Source organism: Ambystoma mexicanum, chromosome 5q (genome assembly GCF_040938575.1).
Source record: "Ambystoma mexicanum isolate Mex_15411 chromosome 5q, UKY_AmexF1_1, whole genome shotgun sequence".
NCBI classification, from domain to species: Eukaryota; Metazoa; Chordata; class Amphibia; order Caudata; family Ambystomatidae; genus Ambystoma; species Ambystoma mexicanum.
The window spans coordinates 1,142,424,210-1,142,442,567 of NC_090933.1; the positions used below are offsets into that span (position 1 = coordinate 1,142,424,210).

General features: G+C 44.1%; 1 protein-coding gene across 2 annotated transcripts in view; it reads right to left on the reverse strand.

Moving 5' to 3' along the window:
- NDRG1 (N-myc downstream regulated 1) overlaps positions 1 to 18,358 on the reverse strand; it is a 432,144-nt gene that overhangs the window by 129,465 nt on the left and 284,321 nt on the right. For both annotated transcript variants that reach the window (XM_069621660.1, XM_069621661.1), the window contains one exon: positions 4,141 to 4,197. In XM_069621660.1, coding sequence (XP_069477761.1) covers positions 4,141 to 4,197 — 57 coding nt within the window. The remainder of the gene's footprint in view (positions 1 to 4,140; positions 4,198 to 18,358) is intronic.

An 18,358-nucleotide genomic window follows, 5' to 3' on the forward strand; every position in this document is an offset into this window, starting at 1 on the left:
TGGTTGACACCTTCCAGGCTTTTTGAATTATCTGTAAATTATGATGCAAGAGCCAAGGTGACAGAGTTGCCTCCTCAGGAACCAGGCTGCTAGGGCTAGTTTTTCCAGGGCTCAGTGATTGGGTAGGTGTTGAGACAGGTGTGTTGGGGTCCGAGAACCACACTCTGGGTGGTCAATGAGGGGCTATTTCATGCAGTTGACTCCCCAAGCTTTCGAATGAACCTTTGGAAAGGAAGGATTGGAGGAAAGGCGTAGCACCACAGATTATCCAAATGGATATGGAATGCATCCCCCAGAGAATTCCCACCCTGGCCCACCCAAGAGGCCAACATTGTGTCCTCATCTTTGGCAAATGGACCCACCTTCAGCAGGCCCAAAGTCTTGAATACTATGCAATGGGATTTTTGGTGCAGTTCCCACGTGAGGTAGTTACCAGCCTGCTCAGTCTGACTGTGCCTGTATGGTCATCCCCTGGCAGGTTAACGGTTCTGAGACTAGTCCCCTGGCTTAATGCTGGGTCTCTGCTAGCTTGCATAGTGCGGCGGAGGGGGATTCAAACCACCATGCCTGTTGATATAGAACATTGCAGGGCAACTGTCAGTTCTGATTAACATTACCCTGTTATGTACCACGAGTTGGAATGATGTTGGCACTAAGGTGATCACAATCGGCTCCAGGTAGTTCATATGGGAATCTCTCAGCGACTGAATTCTATTCTAGCGTGGCGTCCCACATGTTCAAGGAGGAGTCTAATCACCATTGAATGGAGTGCTGCAGATTACATTGGTTTATTGTTTCCATGACACCAGATCTTGCCTGGTTCCTTGAGCTCGCTGACTGCATCGAAGTTGATCTGATCTAGAGTCTGGCAAGAGGTACCATGAGCATGAAAGATGTTAGGAGTCCTGGTAGCACCATGCAGATGTGGAAGGTCTTGAGGGGTGTGGAGTGGTTCAATGTCTGCTGCTGCAAACATGTCACAGAACATTTTAGGAACATCCTTTCCGACATGTGTCCCTAGCTTATCCACAGAAACACTATGTTCTGAGTAGGGGTGACGTTTTGAGGTTTGAGAATCCTAGGTCAAACACCACCTTAATCAGACTAACTGGAGACTATCGAACCTTCTGGCAAACTGGCCCCGATTAGTCGTCCAGGTAAGGATAGTAAGTGCTTTGCACGCTGCGCAGGAATGTGACCATTGATCTTCCCCCAAACACTCCAGAGTGAAGGGGGGATCTGAAGAAGGGAATGATCTCTCACAGGAAGCACCTGGTAAATCCGTTCGACCAACATACACTGGGGAGCAAGGCACCAGAGGGCGGATGAAACCGCCCCCCCCAAAAAAAAAAATAAAAAAAAAAAAGAAAAAAAAAGAAAAACACACACTGGAACCAGGAAGAGAGCACAATCAATCTTACTTGGACTTTTTCTCAAATGTGGTGAAGCCAATGCGTGACAAACATGCTACACAAAAAAAAAACAATCACTTGGAAAAGCTCCATCTGATGCAAAGTGAAAATCATTATCAAGAGCTTCTGAAACGTAACAAACAGCAGCAGGACTTGCCGACCAGAGGACAAAAGCAACTTTATCCAGGGCAAATGAGATGCCAGAGCAAACTGAAGCAAGACTTGCTGACGTGAGGACAATAAGCAACCTCCTCCAGGGTGCATGAGAAACCACTCGATCAGGACACAGGCAACGACGGGTGCTCCAGCTAGTTACAAAATATACCTTCTTGGGTTACAACTGGCAGAAGCAGTATCGTTAATATTCCACCAATGGCATTTTGCGCCTTGAAACACCTGTGTATAGGCACATTATAAATGCCATATCATTTCCAGAGGCATAGAGCCTGAGAGGGCAAGGCCCACCAAAAAACTGTAACTGCCCACTCAGCAGCACCGTGTGGGAATTTACAGATTGTAATGCCACTGCAGTGGGAACAATTACATTAGTTTAAGGCCCCACTTGTTAGACAATCCTGGCTACACCTCTGGGCATTTCAGCAACACCACTACCACCAGTAGTAATCTCTGAAAATGGCAGATTAGCAGACATTCCTCTGGAGAAAGTGACATTTAAAATGAGTGCTATTTGTACAAACCAAACCACCAAACTCATGACACCCTCCATTAACAAGTGTTTATAAATATCACCTGCATTCGCATTTGGTGTACTCCAATTCAGATGCCATTCTTTTAACACAGATTATTGGCAAGAAAATGTTTCAGTAAATGAACTAGGTTTACACTGTTTTGGTACTGCAGTATCAGGCCTACGTAACCCCAGTACCTGATTTACAATAACAGAAGCTTACAGCGAGTTCGACTAACTCTGAAAGAAGTGAGGTAGACTCAGCCTTCAGGTTTATAGCTCTACATGATTTGCACCACCATGTTTCCCTCATTCCAATTGAGACAGTACCAAAGATTTATCAATATTGACAGAACCATCATTGTTGTCCAGTACAGCAGGCTATACTTGCAGCTCAGCAGCTTTCTTTGAAGAGTACCACAGGTGTATGCCTGCATGCCCTAATCTTGAATTGGCAGTGAGGTCACAGAGAGGCAACTTTCTAACCAGTATAAAAAAAGGCAGTTCCCATGCAGAGACCATGCTCAATAATAACTCGAGATGCATAGACTTTTGGCTTTGCACAAAGCTGTACGATACCTGTGGTACCCAACCCTTCCTTTAAACATCCCCCTCGGTGTCTTTGGTTTTATTCCAAGACAGTATTGACATGGCGTCATCAATTAGAATGTCTAGTCACAGGATTGGCAGGGTTTTTGGGTCAGCCCGCATCCAATGTAGTTCTTGCAACCCACTGATCTATGCATTTAAGAGGGGCAGTGATCGGTAGGGAAGAAACAAGCAAAGGAATACCAAAAAAAAATATAACTAAAACCCACTATATATTCCCTTCCAGGAAAGAAAGAAAAACATCTAGAGAAACTTCCTGTCCAATCGGTAGTGCTGAACAGCAGGAACTGGGAAATGACAAAGCTATGAGAGCAGAGCTAAGCGTACAGAGGGACTCTGGCATGCAGCCTCTACTCAAATGCAGCATTCTTCTAGAGAATGTTTGTTCTAGTCAAAGACTCTGGGCACTTGTCCAATATGTCTTAATACTGCTGCATGGAACGTGTTTAACCTTTATCAAATCATTGTTCATTACATACCCTGTAGCGACATAAAAGCCATAAAATAAAATACAATTTCTTGACCGCTCATGAGCGCTCCCACTTGGGACATGCTAGTTTCCATCGGCAGCTTTCAGCCACTACATTTTGTCTGACTGGATATATGGGGATTTAGAGAAACTGCACTGAAATGTGAACATTCTGGTGTAAGTGAGCTTCACAAAGTTCTGAAATCGGGCAGGACTGACAAAGCCGCCTCATACTTGTACGGTGGCCAAGTTCGGTTCTACGTTATTTCGCCGCAGTATTTTTCATCGCAGGTTTTTTCATCGACTTTTTTTTCGAAAAACTCGTTTTTTTTTTGGTGGGGTTACCCCCCAAAGGCCCACTTTTTAAAAAAAATTCCCTTACACCCACATCCATATATTTAATTTTTTAACCCCCCCCAAAAAAAAAAAAGTTTTTCGAAAAAAAACTGCGATGAAAAAACCTGCGACGAAAAATACTGCGGTGAAATGCGTGTATACGGTTGGATGCAAGCAAAATTAAAACATTTGTGTTTGGACACAGTTCACTTAAAGTCACGGATATTTTTTTTTACAAATTGAAATGACTGAAGGACATTACATTGGTAGTGTGTGAACAACGTCATTGTAAATTCTATTGTCCTCCAACATACTACTTACTAAAATTATCCAATGAATCAAATATTAAAAACTTGGGAAATAAGGTGTGCATACATTTCTACTTGGAATTTGTGGTTGAATACTGCAGCCCACAATTCCACCACATGAATGCATATAGGTTTCTCCAGTGTTTTATTCATTCATGTTACTTCATGCCCATTGGTATGCAGGGCTAGTTAAGTCATCGACTCACTTCTATTCAGATGCAACATAATGCAATAAAAAACATTACTAAGCTCAGTGGATATCGCGCCTTGAAACACTTACGTATAGGCGCGCTATAAATGTCATCATATGCAGCTTACCTTTGAAAACAGATGCGAGATGACCATATCTGGAAGTGCATGTGTCCATCCAGAAATCTTAAGAGAAGAACACATTTATTTTGTAAAATCATACCAACCATGTAAAGCAGGTAATATGTAAACATAATGACTTATGTTATAAAAAGATGTTCTACTTTATAACAATATCCACATCATCAGAAACTTCCAACAATACAAAATGTTTGTGGAGGTTTGTTTGGATTTTAAGAGCTTCTGTAACTTCAATATATCTCATAAAAACATGCTGTAAATCATTAAAACAAAAATGTTACCCCTAGCAGCACTAGTTCACAATTACTGCCATTGTGCATAGATTAATATTTAGCTTTAAGTACTAAATGGATTGCTAGAAATCAAGATTATAAACTCTGCAGAACATTCACTCTCTAAAGTGACAATAAAAGCATTCCACAACCAATTAATACAATCATGGCCTTACCGGTCAGGGCTATTTTATAAGATGGGAGGATATTAGCGCAGCACTGTTACGGAAATGCTCTAATGTGGCAAACAAACGTCCATAGTGTGGTTTAGGAAGGATTTACAAACAAGACGGCTGCTCGAGCATCGAGGTAAAACAATTCGTTTTTAAGAGTTATGCATGTAAACCCATAGGCCCTTTAAGCGAGGTAGCACTATTTGGGATGGATGGGGATGCAGAATTTACTCAGACACCGATAATAAGACTGACTCAGGAAGTTGGCAAAACATAACTTATTTGCAATTATCTAAAACAGTACAACGGACGTTCGCTCAAGTCGCTCAACGATTTACAGGAAAAGAATTGTTATATAGCAAAAACTCGTTATCATTGATGTCATACTATGTGGCAAAGTAAGAAAGACCTAACTGGGATTGTGGTTGGTCTACGGGGAACATCTTGGTATACTTTCTATAAGTGATAGAATTGTGATTGGGTCTAAGCTCAGGTGGGTAACTATACCCAACCCTGGTGCAAGTCATCATCGCTGTCATAAAATACATGTTTCATTGGCTTTCAAACTATAGGGCTTCTGGAATATTCTACTCTCTAGCAGCACACAAGCCGGTACCCCAGGTGCTTGGAGGGTTAGCTTGACCATGCCTCCCCACCTAATTGGCCCATCACCCATCACCACTCCTACTGTCTGCCATTCAAATTGTCTTTGAACTCAGCCTTGCAAAGTATCACCGCTCCTGAGAATAGAAGGGAATGTGAGTACAGCCTCATCTTCTAGTCATGTTGCATCTTGCCCAAAGTTCTATTTCCATCTAGACCATGTGACAGGAGACGGTGTTTGAGCTCCTTTCATATTTAACACTATTAAATTAATAAAACCTGGCACTCTGTGTTTTACTATTGCACCTCAACAGGAGCTTGCCTTGCTTCTCACGTTCATTGTTTGTTTTATTCACTTTTTATGCGCGCCAGACCCAGGGGTAGCAGGGCACGGTCGCAAGAAAATGCAAAGCTTACAGGTTACATCAAAGCATAGCGTACAATATAAAATACAGTGATTACAAAGTATACAAAATTTGAGAAAGGTCAATCCAGTTACAGGTTACATCCTGGCAGAATGTACAGTAGAAAATACCGTGAGGTCATGGGACACAGATACTTACAAACTATACACAGGACACAGATAATACAAAATATACAGGGTTTGAATGCGGGCAATCGGGTTGAAGGTGATATAGGTCATGTGAGATCAGCTGAGGTTAGTCGAGGTGAAGAGTTGGATGACATTTTTTCTAAAGCGAGGGTAGGGTAAGTCCACTCTCAAGTCTTGTGGTAGTGAGTTCCAGGTCTTTGCAGCCTTTACCTGAAAGCTATTACCACTGATCGTCTTAAATCTAAAGTTCAGTATTGTCAGGCAATTTGAATTGACAGCTCTAGTCGGTCTGAGGGATGTTCTCCCGTGGAACATGTCAATCAGGTATTTGGGGGCGGAGTTATTGAGGGCTTCATGGGTCAGGGATAACATCTTAAGTGTTATTTTGTTCTCAGTGGTCATCCAGTTGTGATGGCGTCTGGCGGCAGAGATGTGGGATCTTTTGTTTATGCCTAGTGCTGCTCTCGGGGGATATTTTGTAATATTTGTAGTCTTTGCGTTATAGTTTTATTCGCTCCGGAGTAGAGAGCGTTGCAGTAGTCAATCCTAGAGAGTATTAAGGCTCTAGCCAGGATTAAGCAGCTCTTGTTGGAAAGGAACGGTTTACCGGCTCTTATCAATTTGCACGTGTAAGCCGTGGAGGAGGCAAGGGATTTTAGCTGTTTGTCAAGAGATAGGGTGGAATCAAGATAGAATCCCAGGGTTTTTACGTCCTTGGACACTTGGATGATATTCCCATCTATGTTAAATGAGCAGAATTCCTGACCTAATTTTTTTATATTATTTTGAGTGCCCAGGATAATCAACTCTGTCTTATCATCGTTCAGACAGAGGCCATGAGTGGCCATCCAAGCCTGGATGATGAGATATACCCTGTTCACCAATTCCGTGTCTTTCGCATGATCCCCAGAAACCGGGAGGAGGATCTGTGTATCATCTGCATAATTAGTGTAGGTGATACCGAGATGGTCCAAATCATCAAACAAGGGCTTGGTGAAGATGTTATATAGAGTTGGGAGACGCAGGAGCCCTGGGGGACACCGCATAAGATATGGGTGGGATCTGCCGCTGCCGACGGGGAGAAGACTCATCGTTCGTTCACTCAGAAATTACTCAATCCATCTGATGGCTTCCGGGGAGAAATGGGCGGCGGAATCCAGGTGACTACAGAGGACTTTGTGATTCACCAAATCAAAGGCGGCTGAGAGGTCAAGGAGTAGCAGAAGTACTGTTCTCCCTTGGTCTTGTAGCTCGTCAATTTGGGATGTCAAGTCAATAAGGGCAGTTTCAGTTCCATGTAAGGGACGGAAGCCTGATTGTGTCTCTCCTAGGAGGTTGTGTAGTTCTAGATGCTTTTGAATTTGGTTATAAGCAGCTTTGTCCAGAATCTTGATAAGAAATGGTACCGTAGTAATAAGGCGGTAATTAGTAGGGATGAGGCGGTCTAATGTCTGCTTTTTAAGTAGGGGGGAGTACCCAGGACTGTTTAAGGTTGGCAGGGATGGTGGCTGAGGCAAAGGAGGCGTTAATCAGTTTGGTGATAAAGGGCGATAATTCTCTGGCAGCGTCTTTTATTAAATGTGCTGGGCAGAGGTCACCTTTACAGTTAGATGGTTTTAGCGACAGGATAATTTTTTCTACTTCCAAGGTGGTCAATTTAGAGAAGTGGAAGGAATCACTGTGCGCCAATAGATTATTGGTGTTGGGCATTTTAGGCGAATCCTGAATTTTAAGTACTTTTTTTGGCTGGATTTTATTTTGGAGAGTAATAATTTTATGTGTTAGGGCTTGCTGGATGTCTGTGCACCAAGGTTTGTCTTTGGTACAGGCGTCCGGTGTGGCGATCGGCGACTCAAGTTCCTTTAGAATAGAAAAGAGCTCTTTCATGCTGGAATTAGAGTTGGCTATACGGTCATCATACGAGTTACGTTTTGGCTGGCAAACTTCTTTTTTGTAAAGTGAGGAGAGAGGTTAGTTTGGCTTTGTCGTCGACTGAAGGACAGAGCCTCCAGGTGGTTTCACTTTTTCTTTTCAAGATGCGCAAGTCTCTTAATTGTGGAGTAAACCATTTGTTTAGGTGGGCTTTTGGTTTGCTTGGTCTGAGTTTGAGAGGTGCCAGTTTATCTAGGGTGATGAGCATGATATTATTGAATTCTTGTACTAAGGTGCTGGGGCTTAGATTAGCTGATAATGCATTGAGGTTCGGTGATATAGCTGGGATCACTTTCTCTACCGTAATGCATTTTTTATTTCTGGTTAAGCAAGGCAGTGCTATTGGAAGGATTGTGGGATTAGGTCTAGACGTGGCTAGGTTAAAGGACACTAAAGAATGGTCTGTCCAAGGTAGGGGTCTTATGGATAGGATAGTGGCTGAGCAGTTACAGTCGGCTATCCAATCTAGCGTTCTTCCCTTCAGAAGCGTAGACTTGTCAACTCTTTGAGATAAGCCTAGTGCGTGAATAGTGTTGGCTACCACTGTAGCATTAGTATCCGTGGTGTCATGGAAACCTAAGTTAAAGTCCCCAAGGAGGATTATTTGAGAACAAGGTTTGAGGTTATTAGTGAGAAGGTTGTGGAGATCCTCATCAAAGGTGCCTAAGGGGCCTGTTGGTCTATATAAAAGGTGGATGGTGAGAGTTTTATTATTATTTATCTGGAGTTTAGCAGATAAAGTCTCGCAGGATTGGATCGATTGGGTAGGTACTAGTCTGAGTAAGTCGCAGTATTGGATCGATTGGGTAGGTACTAGTCGGAGTGAGAGGCTTGTTTAGGAGATTATGGCGATGCCGCCGCCTCTTGCACCTTCTCGGTCATTTCTGATTATCTTGTAGGCATCCGGGATGGCTAGCATGAGCGAAGGTCCTGCTGCATTGTATAGCCAAGTCTCTGATCGCGAGAAAGTCAAGGTTGCCTTCTGAGATTAGGTCGGCAATGTCTAGGGCATGGGCGACAAGCGATCTCACGTTCAGGAGTGCTCCAACAATAGTTGGGGTCTTGGAGACTTCTGTGGCTTGGGGGGATGGAGCAGTAGGTGTATTAGATGTAGTGAGTTTATTGTTCTGAGTAGGGCAAGTATTGGAATTGGGTGAAGGAGGTAGTCTAAAATAGCGAGGATTGCAGATCTGCTGGAAGTTAGTTCTGATGTTGGTAGGGGGAAGAGACCTACGGGGAGGTTCATGCAGTTTGGTTAGCCTGGCGCGGAGTCTAAGGTTTCTACTAAATGTATCACATGGACGTGATGCAGAGGTGGATGTCTCAAGGGATCCATGGCTAGGATATAGGTATTGGCCGGAGAGTTACAGGTCAGATGTATTACCGAGGTCAGAGGAGGCAGGGTGTTAGGTAGGTTAACATCTAGCATAATGAATAGATGTAGGATAGTCCTCAGTAGGACTGTGTAAATGGCTGGTAGATACATAGTTATATAAGGAGGCCTATCTAAGATACCACATTAGTAGTTGGTGGGAGCAGTTGGTAACAGGTGTGAAACAATGTATGCTAGAGGCATTAGCATGTAGGAGCAATCTGGTAATAAGAGTCACCTAGATACTAAGTGCTAATATGATATATGTAGTCAATGACTCAGTAGCAATGATTCAGCTATACCGGCTAGGTAGGTGCAAGAGCAAATGCAATCAAGGTCGCAGAGGCAGAGGTTTAACTAAACTGGCTAAGAAAGTACATGTGCAAGTGTAAACAATGACTCAGAGGCTGGGCTGGGCCGGCTGCACTCATCCACTCGACCTAGCCAAACTATTGCCTAGAATTATTGATTGTATCTTTGGTCCTGCACCCTTCTAGTCAGCATAGCTGAACCTTTGTTGCGGAGACCTGCTTGCATTTGATGCACGCGTTGGAGAGCTCCTGCTCCCGGAATGCAGGAAGGCATTGCATCTTCTTGAATAGATAACCAGTTTCTTGACTAACCCATCTCTTGACATTGGGCCAGACAAGCCTTCAATTCTTCTACTGCGCCACAATTTCAGCCCTTCTGTTCATGCAGTCCTAGTTTGCTTAAAACAAGGTGGATCATCCAGATTCTATATACATATATACAATGGTGGCACCGCCTTCAGTCTATTCACTACATAGCTAGCCTTCATGATTAGTCTACTTGTGTTTCAGCATCTGTACATTTATAAAACGGCTTGCATTTTCTTCAGTGCTTTTCCTATGTGCAATCTTGATTCCACACATGAAACGTCACTCAATTCTTTGTTTTGTCATCAGAATCTATAAGGTCTATGTACTTTCTTCTTCGGCATCTCTTTGTGGTGCAGCATCTTCAGGGCTCAAGTTGAAGGTACACGCAGGTGGACGGAGTCGCCCCACTTTTTTCAGAGGGTACCTTGATATGCCAATTTCTGGTGATGCCACAATCAATTGGTATGTTAATGAGCCCCCCCCCCACTTTTTTTTTTAGGACTTGACCCCTGGTCATCTTTGCTTCACGTGACGTCACCAGGCTCTTGCCTTCCTTGCTTCATATTTCAACGACCTCCCTCAAGAGACTGTAATTTCTCTATGGGTACATCATATAGGGCTTTCTCAATGGATACCAAGCTTCAAGGATTCTTAACGGGATAGGTACCATTCCTGGCGTCGTGCATGTCGCAATTTCCGGTTTCCAACATATGGGTGAAAAAGGGGCGGGACTTCTGCAAGAGTCACTTGGCTCCTCCTCTACACATGCAGACCAGGTGGCTTTTTTGCAGATACACCATATTGGAACATTGATCAAAAAACGTGCTGTAGTGAATTTTGTCTGTAGTATTCCCGTATGCTGCCTCATAACATTATACAAGAGTCACCATTCAAAAGAGATCCTGTATGCAGCAAATAATTAGCTATCCTCTAAGCAACAAATATTTAGGTACCCATAACATGCATCTTTCTGTGAAAGAATCACCTAATGCTCCCTTAGGATGCAGTAGATAAAGTATTACTTCTGCCTCAGAGAGGAGGAAGGTAAAATGCAACAGAAGGACTCTGTAGAGATTTAAAAGAACACCTCCAGGAGAAATTAGGGTTTCATGCAAATGGCATTAGTATAGTAGTTCCAGGTAAAAATGTGGCATTTAAAATATAATAGTTTAAAATAACGCCATACAGTAAAGGGATATGTATAGCAAAGACTACATTGAATTGCTGCATAGCTTAATTAAGCCAGGTTTGTGGGTAACGTTACAGACAGCATACAGGTCTTATTCAGCACACCCAGTAGATTGTATGCAACTATGTGGCAAGTGTGCCATGTGATTCCTAACTAATTAGGCATAATTTGAAAAGGTAGCAGCTATTTTAAGTATCCCATGTAATTACATTAACCATCACGAAGTTGCATACGTTTGGCCAGCTGCTAAAACCTGCAATTCACTAACCTTTCTGGTCATTTCATAGGCACAACAAAAAGCTATCAAACATCAAATGATATTCAGAAGCACAAATGCGTTTTATTCCCCGAGATACAACTAATCTCAAATTCCACCAAGTTTGAGCATCAGATATTAAAAAGAGTCACCTATAGCCTTCCAGTATTTGAAGTATTTTTTAAAAAGCAAACCATCTTCAATCTTCACTTTGAGAATGAAAAAGAGCGGACATACGGAAGCCTGAAACCTTTCAAGCCAAGGAAGTATACCGAGAACAATTTACCTTCCTGTCGATTCTGGTTCCCTTAGCCCTTGCGTGCCCTCCTTCACACCTGAATACACTAAACAAATCTGCATTTATGAATAGTGTGTTGAATAGCGTGTCACTAACTGCCAGACACGGATAGATTTTACTTCTATGCTAATAAGGATGGAAAATGCATATACTTGCAAGGGTGGAAGGTTGGGTATTGTATAGGAAGGTTAGGGTTAGATATCAACATGACGTTCGGTTTTCCTTAAGCATAAAATAAACAGTATAAACCTAGAAAAGATGAAAATGCCAACCAGGGTCAAGTGAATAGGTGAAAAACTCCTTGCCCAACACATTTATCCGGTCTGGAGGAAGCACCCAAGAAGTGACTGCCAAAATGAATGTGGGTGGGGGACTTCTGTGGCTTATGTCTGACTTATGATGGACCACCAATGCTGCTGCTCTGGTGGAGTGAGCATGAAGAAATTGGAGCGATGAAATCCCTTGCATGAAATAGGAACGCGATATGGAGTGAACAATTCATCCAACTACTCTTGCCTTGGCCCTTCCTTTAGAGTGAAATTCACGACCTATGTGGCAGTAACATTAGCTACTGGTAATTTTAAAGGAACGTCCCTGGTATATTAGAATGTACTTTAATTTATTGACCCACGAAGAACTTAGGATAAAGTATTTTTTAAAACTATGAGTTTAGGTTTATATATATTTTTAATTATGGAGGTTTGGATTTTAATGTCTTTTATTTACCTTTGTGAAATAATTGGTGTAGTCATATTAATGAATTTTCTGGAATCTTGTTTGAGTTTGTAATACGGAATTGGTATACTATACACACACACACACACACACTCTATACCTGTATAGATGATTAATTTAGATGAGACAGAAGCGGGTTTTGATATGTCGGATGGGATTCTTTTTTTTAATTAAGTGCATATGGTTAATTAACCCTTTACACTACATATATCATTAATGAAATAAAAAACAATATAAAATGTGACTTCCGAACAATTCATTGTGTACATGTTAAGATTTCCATATCTAAGACAACGCGAGAAACAATTCAATCACATAATCTAGTTTTCTCTATATTCCAAATATGGTACGCTCCAGCGCCAATAACAAGGGATTCAGCCCCGCACAGTAGGCTCCAGAATTGGTCAGATTTTACATTTCTATACTTTGCCATACAGGCATTGTAATCTAATACATTGGGCCAGGATGTGTCATACAGTCTCAATTGCTCCTCCACATAGCCTACAGATTCTCATCTCTAGGAATTTCTACCCAAGGTCTGGTGTGGGTCAAGACCGGTAGAATATCAAACCTTAGGTAGAGTATGAAATGCGTCAGCCCAGGAGAATGCAATTTGGCGATATAACTACGATCAATTTTCCCAGGAATGCCTTGATGGGGATCAGGGGCCAGGGCGCGATCATATCATCGCATCTTATCCCCCATTTTAGCTAGATGGAATTCAATCACCGTCTTAGGGACTACAATGACGAGAAATGTAGATCTCACTAAACCAAGTACTCCTAATGACCCTCCGTGAATGTTCCACTGTGAGGTTCAGGAGACTTGGCTCATGGGAGACTTCCAAAGTAATCTTATGACACAGCCTACAAAACAGCAAGCTCCCACGGTCAGTTCAGGGACTGTAACTCAAGTTCAAGCCTTAAAACGAACATGCCATCTGACAATGCAGCAACTAAAATTACAATGCAACTCAGACGAACGCCTCAAAAAGCAAACACTCACTCCAATGGTCACCAGGAAAAGGGCTGCTGTAAATACATTGGTGCAATGCAAAAAAGTCATTTCCACAGACCGGACAATATGGTCATTTAGGTGGTCTTGATCAATTGCATTCAGAGAATTCCGATCTCCGTCTCTCCTTGCACCTTTGATCGATTAGAGGTCGGAAAATGAACGAAATGAGCTCATTATGACTGATCCCCTTGTAATAGCGGGCTTCTCTGGAATGCCAAGACAGCCATCAGTGGATCTACAGACCTACACTCAGTTTGTAAGCCCAATAACAGTCCCAAAATCAACTGAATTTAATAGTGATTTTGCAAATAGATTTAGAAATGCAAGAGAAGTACTCTCAGACCCCAATGTTAACCATAGGAGATGTTGTTTTAAAAGTGCGGGGGAGCGTTCAATTGGTGCAACAAGATGCGACTCACAAGAGAACTTGCAGGAGAAAAATAATGAAGAATCCTCAAAGGATTTATCTATAGAAGAAGATCTGGGAGATGCACCACCAGCAACACGGCACAATAATAATTCCAATAACCTGAATGTTGGAAGCCTAATTAATAGTGCAGTGCTGTTTGAGCAAATTAGGCCTGTACAGCCCGAAAATGTTAAACGGAAACGTTAGGGCGTCTGACATCTGCAGGCTCTAATTCCTTGGAACTAATGAACAACCAGCCTAAGCAAACTTACACCATATTCACCAGGAGTAATACAAGTAAATCTAAAAAGTCCCCGAAAAAGAATGCCAAGGAGCAAAAAAATAAAAAACTAAATCTGGGACAAATTCATTTAGCCCAAAGTTCAAGTTCCAGGCAATTTTTTAAAGCAATCAATCTACCCAAGCTGGGGACCGTTAACTTTGGCTGCGGTTGTTAACAAATATCAAAATATGACAAGACAAGGGCCCATGCCATCTGAATCTATCCCAATAATACCATATGCTCCACTAGACAATCTAATGGAAATTGTAGAAAAGAACCAAGGAACCAACTAGTTAAATCATAACAATACCACAGCTGCTGATAATGTGACCAATTCAGCAGCGAGTTCTCGAGTAGTCAGAAAAATCCCAATATAGAAAACAAGCAACTTCAGATAGCAAAGAAAGCAGAACTAAAAACGCAATTTTTGTTTTGAGATGAGATGATCAATCAATAAACAAGAGAGACCTGTGATAGGTCTTTCTAAGCCCAGTTATTGTGAACAAGAGAGGTCCTTTGACACTCAGAATAAAAATACTTTCTATAATAGAGCGAATGGCAGTTAGTGACTGGATTCCAACACAGAATCAACCTAGTAGCCATAATAAAGTTTGGGTGGGAGGGTGTGGCTAGCAGCCATGTAAAGACGATGCAAGCACTGTGCAAGCACTGCAAGCACTGAATTCCCGTAATCCGTCCATCAATCAGCAGTACAACTGATGCCAAAATTACAGACAAATTTCCCAAAGGAACATATGGATGCTGGAAGGGACGGCGCATCTTCGTGAGAAGGGAGAAGTGAACGAGTCGCACTCCCGCAGATCGCCGAAGGAAAGAGGTGCTGCAGTGCTGGAAAGAAAATGGCAGACACTGGAACCTGGGGTTGCGAGCCCTGAGAAGGGTGTGTTGCGTAGTGTAACAAAGGGAGACGCATATGTGTAACGGAGGTCGGGCGGCCTGATGGTCCTTCGGGGGCAGTGAACCGAATAAGAGAACAGAAGTGCAGGCAAGCTAGCGGACCAGCAAACAGTGATAATTGCGCCGGCTGCACTGAGAGAACAAAGGACCGGAGACCTGCGACGCGGACAAAGCGAGCCACAAGTACGGAGTGGATCCTGGTGGTGATACATGAAACCTGCCCTTAGGTGGCCAAGACCAAAAGGGGGGGGGCAATTATCAGAAACTGTGCCAGGGGTGTGGTAGAGGACAACACTAGACATTGTCCTCCCCGGAGAGAGATGTGGAAGACCACGGGACAAAGACTGGAAGAGGCGGCAGAAGGAGGCACTGTACACGAAGGGAGAACATGGACACCATCGCGCTGCACCTCAGGGAGCACTCTAGCTCTTAGCTGCTGAAACACCATAGACCCAGGGAACATAACCTTGGCAGACAACACGGGGCGCGGTGGGCTGTGACCCACATAATCATACCACGATCACCACAGACAGAGCAGCCCCTTTGTCTGGACCCATTCGCACATGATAGCAGCTGAACAATATGGGGCCACCAATGAGATAAGGCCTCACTGAGTGGAATAGCGGCTAGGGGCCCGCCAGAGGCACCACAATAAGTCATAATTTAGCCATGCACCCAGCGGCCATCGCAAGACCAGAGCTTGAGGACCTCTGTGGACGGCAATCCCACATAGTGCTGGGAGGAGCTTACCCCAAAGATAACAGTAGAAATATGGCGTGCAAAGGCAGCAAGGCTAAAAACAAGCCAACGCTAGAAACCTTTACATCTAGCCAGGCACCTCGGCGAGAGAAGGACTAGGACAGAATGAAAGAACAGCAGACCCTGGATACCCCAGAACCAGGGAACAGGCAGATCCTGGAGGCAATTTGGGTTCTGCAAACCACACTAGAGGGCAAGATCGATGCAGTGGCAATTGGTGTGGCACTGTTGTGTCAGGATGTATGCGCTCTTGCGGACTGTACAAGCAAGCTCGAAGAGCAGGTGAAAGAAAATACGCCAGAGTGCAAACAACGAAAGAGGTGGATGTCCTTATGCAAAAAGTTAAACTACCAGAAGATAGAGCAGAGGAAGTGGAGGGCAGAACCCGCAGGAATATTATTGGTCTACCAGAAGTAATTGTGGGAGCGGTCCCCATCAACTATGTAGAAAACCTAATGCTGCAAGAGGTAGGAGCGGGAGAACACTCCCAGGGTTTCACAATTGAAAGAGCGCATCGCTCCCTCATCAGAAGATCACCCCCTGGTGCCCTGCCTAGACCAAGAATAGCCAAGGTGCTCAACTATAAAGACCAGGAAAAGATCTTGCCTTTTTCTGGGACAGGTGGGACTATACAAAGAGACTCCGCAAAAGTATCAGTGTACCCCGACTATAGATTCCAAGTCCAGAAGCTGAGACCCCAATTCATTGCCACGAAGGATCAGCTACAAAAAGAGGGACTCAAGTACATGCGGATATACCCGGCTAGGCTAAAGTGATTCATAATGGCAGGGCCCTCTTCTTCGAATCTCCAGAGGAAACACAAGAAAGGAGGGATAGGACACAGTTGCCAGAGGATCCGGATCTCAGCCAAGATGCAGGACTGCCCTGATAGCAGAAGCGGGACGCGATGTCGCAATGCAAGATCCAGAAGCAAGAGGATGAGCAGAGCCCAACCTCACCACTTAAGGGAACAATTTAATGTACTGTCTAGATGTGATGAGGTCATAATAGTGTGATCAAGACAGTATCGCGGACACTTGGTGGAGGGCACGCCAACGCAGACCCAGACACCCCCCCCCATAGGGGAATCAAGGGGCTCGGTATAGAGCCTGCCCGTAGGGCACCAGGAAACTAGTCTTGCGACCAGGTTGAATGGAGCGGAAATGGGATTATCCCAGCATGCTTTGCATAGCGGGACGAGTTGTGTTTGTGGGGAGGGAGAGTGGGGAGAGGGATGAGTAAGGGAAGCCTACCAAAACTAATTGTAGAATGCGTCAAACTCCTGTTAACATCTTAGACACAAGCCATGGGATCCAACATGGTCAGAATCACGACATGGAACGTCAGAGGACTCAACTACGTGAAACTTAAGACTTGGCACGTATATCCGGAAAAACAAGGTTGGGATAGTACTATTACAGGATACACACCAAGATGGGCAGAAGCAAAATAACCTGGATAGGGCGTGGGGAGGAGTCCTGGTGGGCTCTACTTATTCGGCATATGCGAGAGGGGTCCTCATCTGGATAGCCCCCCACATACCATTCAGAATGTTGACAACGAAGACTGACAATGAGGGCAGGATGAGATGGGCTGCTAGAAAACCGCGAGGTCTGTATAGTTATCACCCACGCTCCTAACCATGATGCTACGGTGTTCTTCAGGTCCCTGTATGCAAGATTAGGCCCATACACAGGTGGCACCTTGATTTGGGGAGGGGACTGCAACTGTACGAGAGATTTGGTGGTGGATAGGTCGGACACCAAGCCAAGGCAGCCATCCCCACCAGCTAAGGTTCTGAACTCGCTAGTGGAGCACTCTGAATTGCAGGAAATTTACAGGGTTGAGCATGGGATGCAAAGGGGATATTACCATTACTCAGTGCCACAAAGTATATACCAGGATAGACCATATGTTCACATGGGTGGAAGGGGGGATGAATTTAGGGAGTCGGAGTACTTGGACAGAATATTATCAGATTGCTCACCACTGGTGGCAAGGTGCAAGGTGTTCGCTCCAAGGCTGCCAATTCCCACATGGAGACTGGAGTGGAGCGTTACAGGATAATGCGTTTGCAGAGCACGTTAGACAGAGCACCGGTGAATATATGACAGTGAATGAGGGGAGCGTGCAAAAGGTGAGTAGGGTCTGGGAGGCATATAAAGTTTATCAGAGGGGTGATGATGGCAGAATCAGGGGGTGCACAGAAGGTCTTGATGAGGGATTTGGAGAAAACAGAGCAAATTGAAGAGGAAGGAGAGGGGAGGCCCCGATAGGCAAGGAAGGCCTGGAGGAGATAATTGCACTGAAACAAACAGGCTTAGCACAATGGGATAGGTTTGGGAAATTCAGTTATGCAAAACATCTGGAGAGGAGATGTGCTTTTAGACGTGAAACCCCGAGGTGAACCTGCCGTATATACTGGAGGTGATGGACAACTCCAGCATGCTCACTGGGAAATCATGCTGGTTCCCGCTGGTGGCTACCACTAAGAGGGAGGCGGAGGACTTGCCAGACCTCTCCCTGCCCTGGCACAGGAGCTTCTTTTGGTTATCAACATACATCAGGACCCTTTACTGGAACACGAAGACAACACAGTACGTGCCAAGGTTGGTCTTGTAGCTTCCATGGACTTCTGGAGTAAACTGCCCCTCTCGGTGATGGGTAGGGTGGCATTACTGAAAATGGTGGCGTTGCCACGACTCATTCACTGCTTTGGTAATGTACCATATGACATTCCGAAGTGGTTCTGTCGGGAAATAGAGAAGTTGTGCAGGGGTTTCCTGTGGCAGGAAGGTCGAAACAGGGTGGCACTGA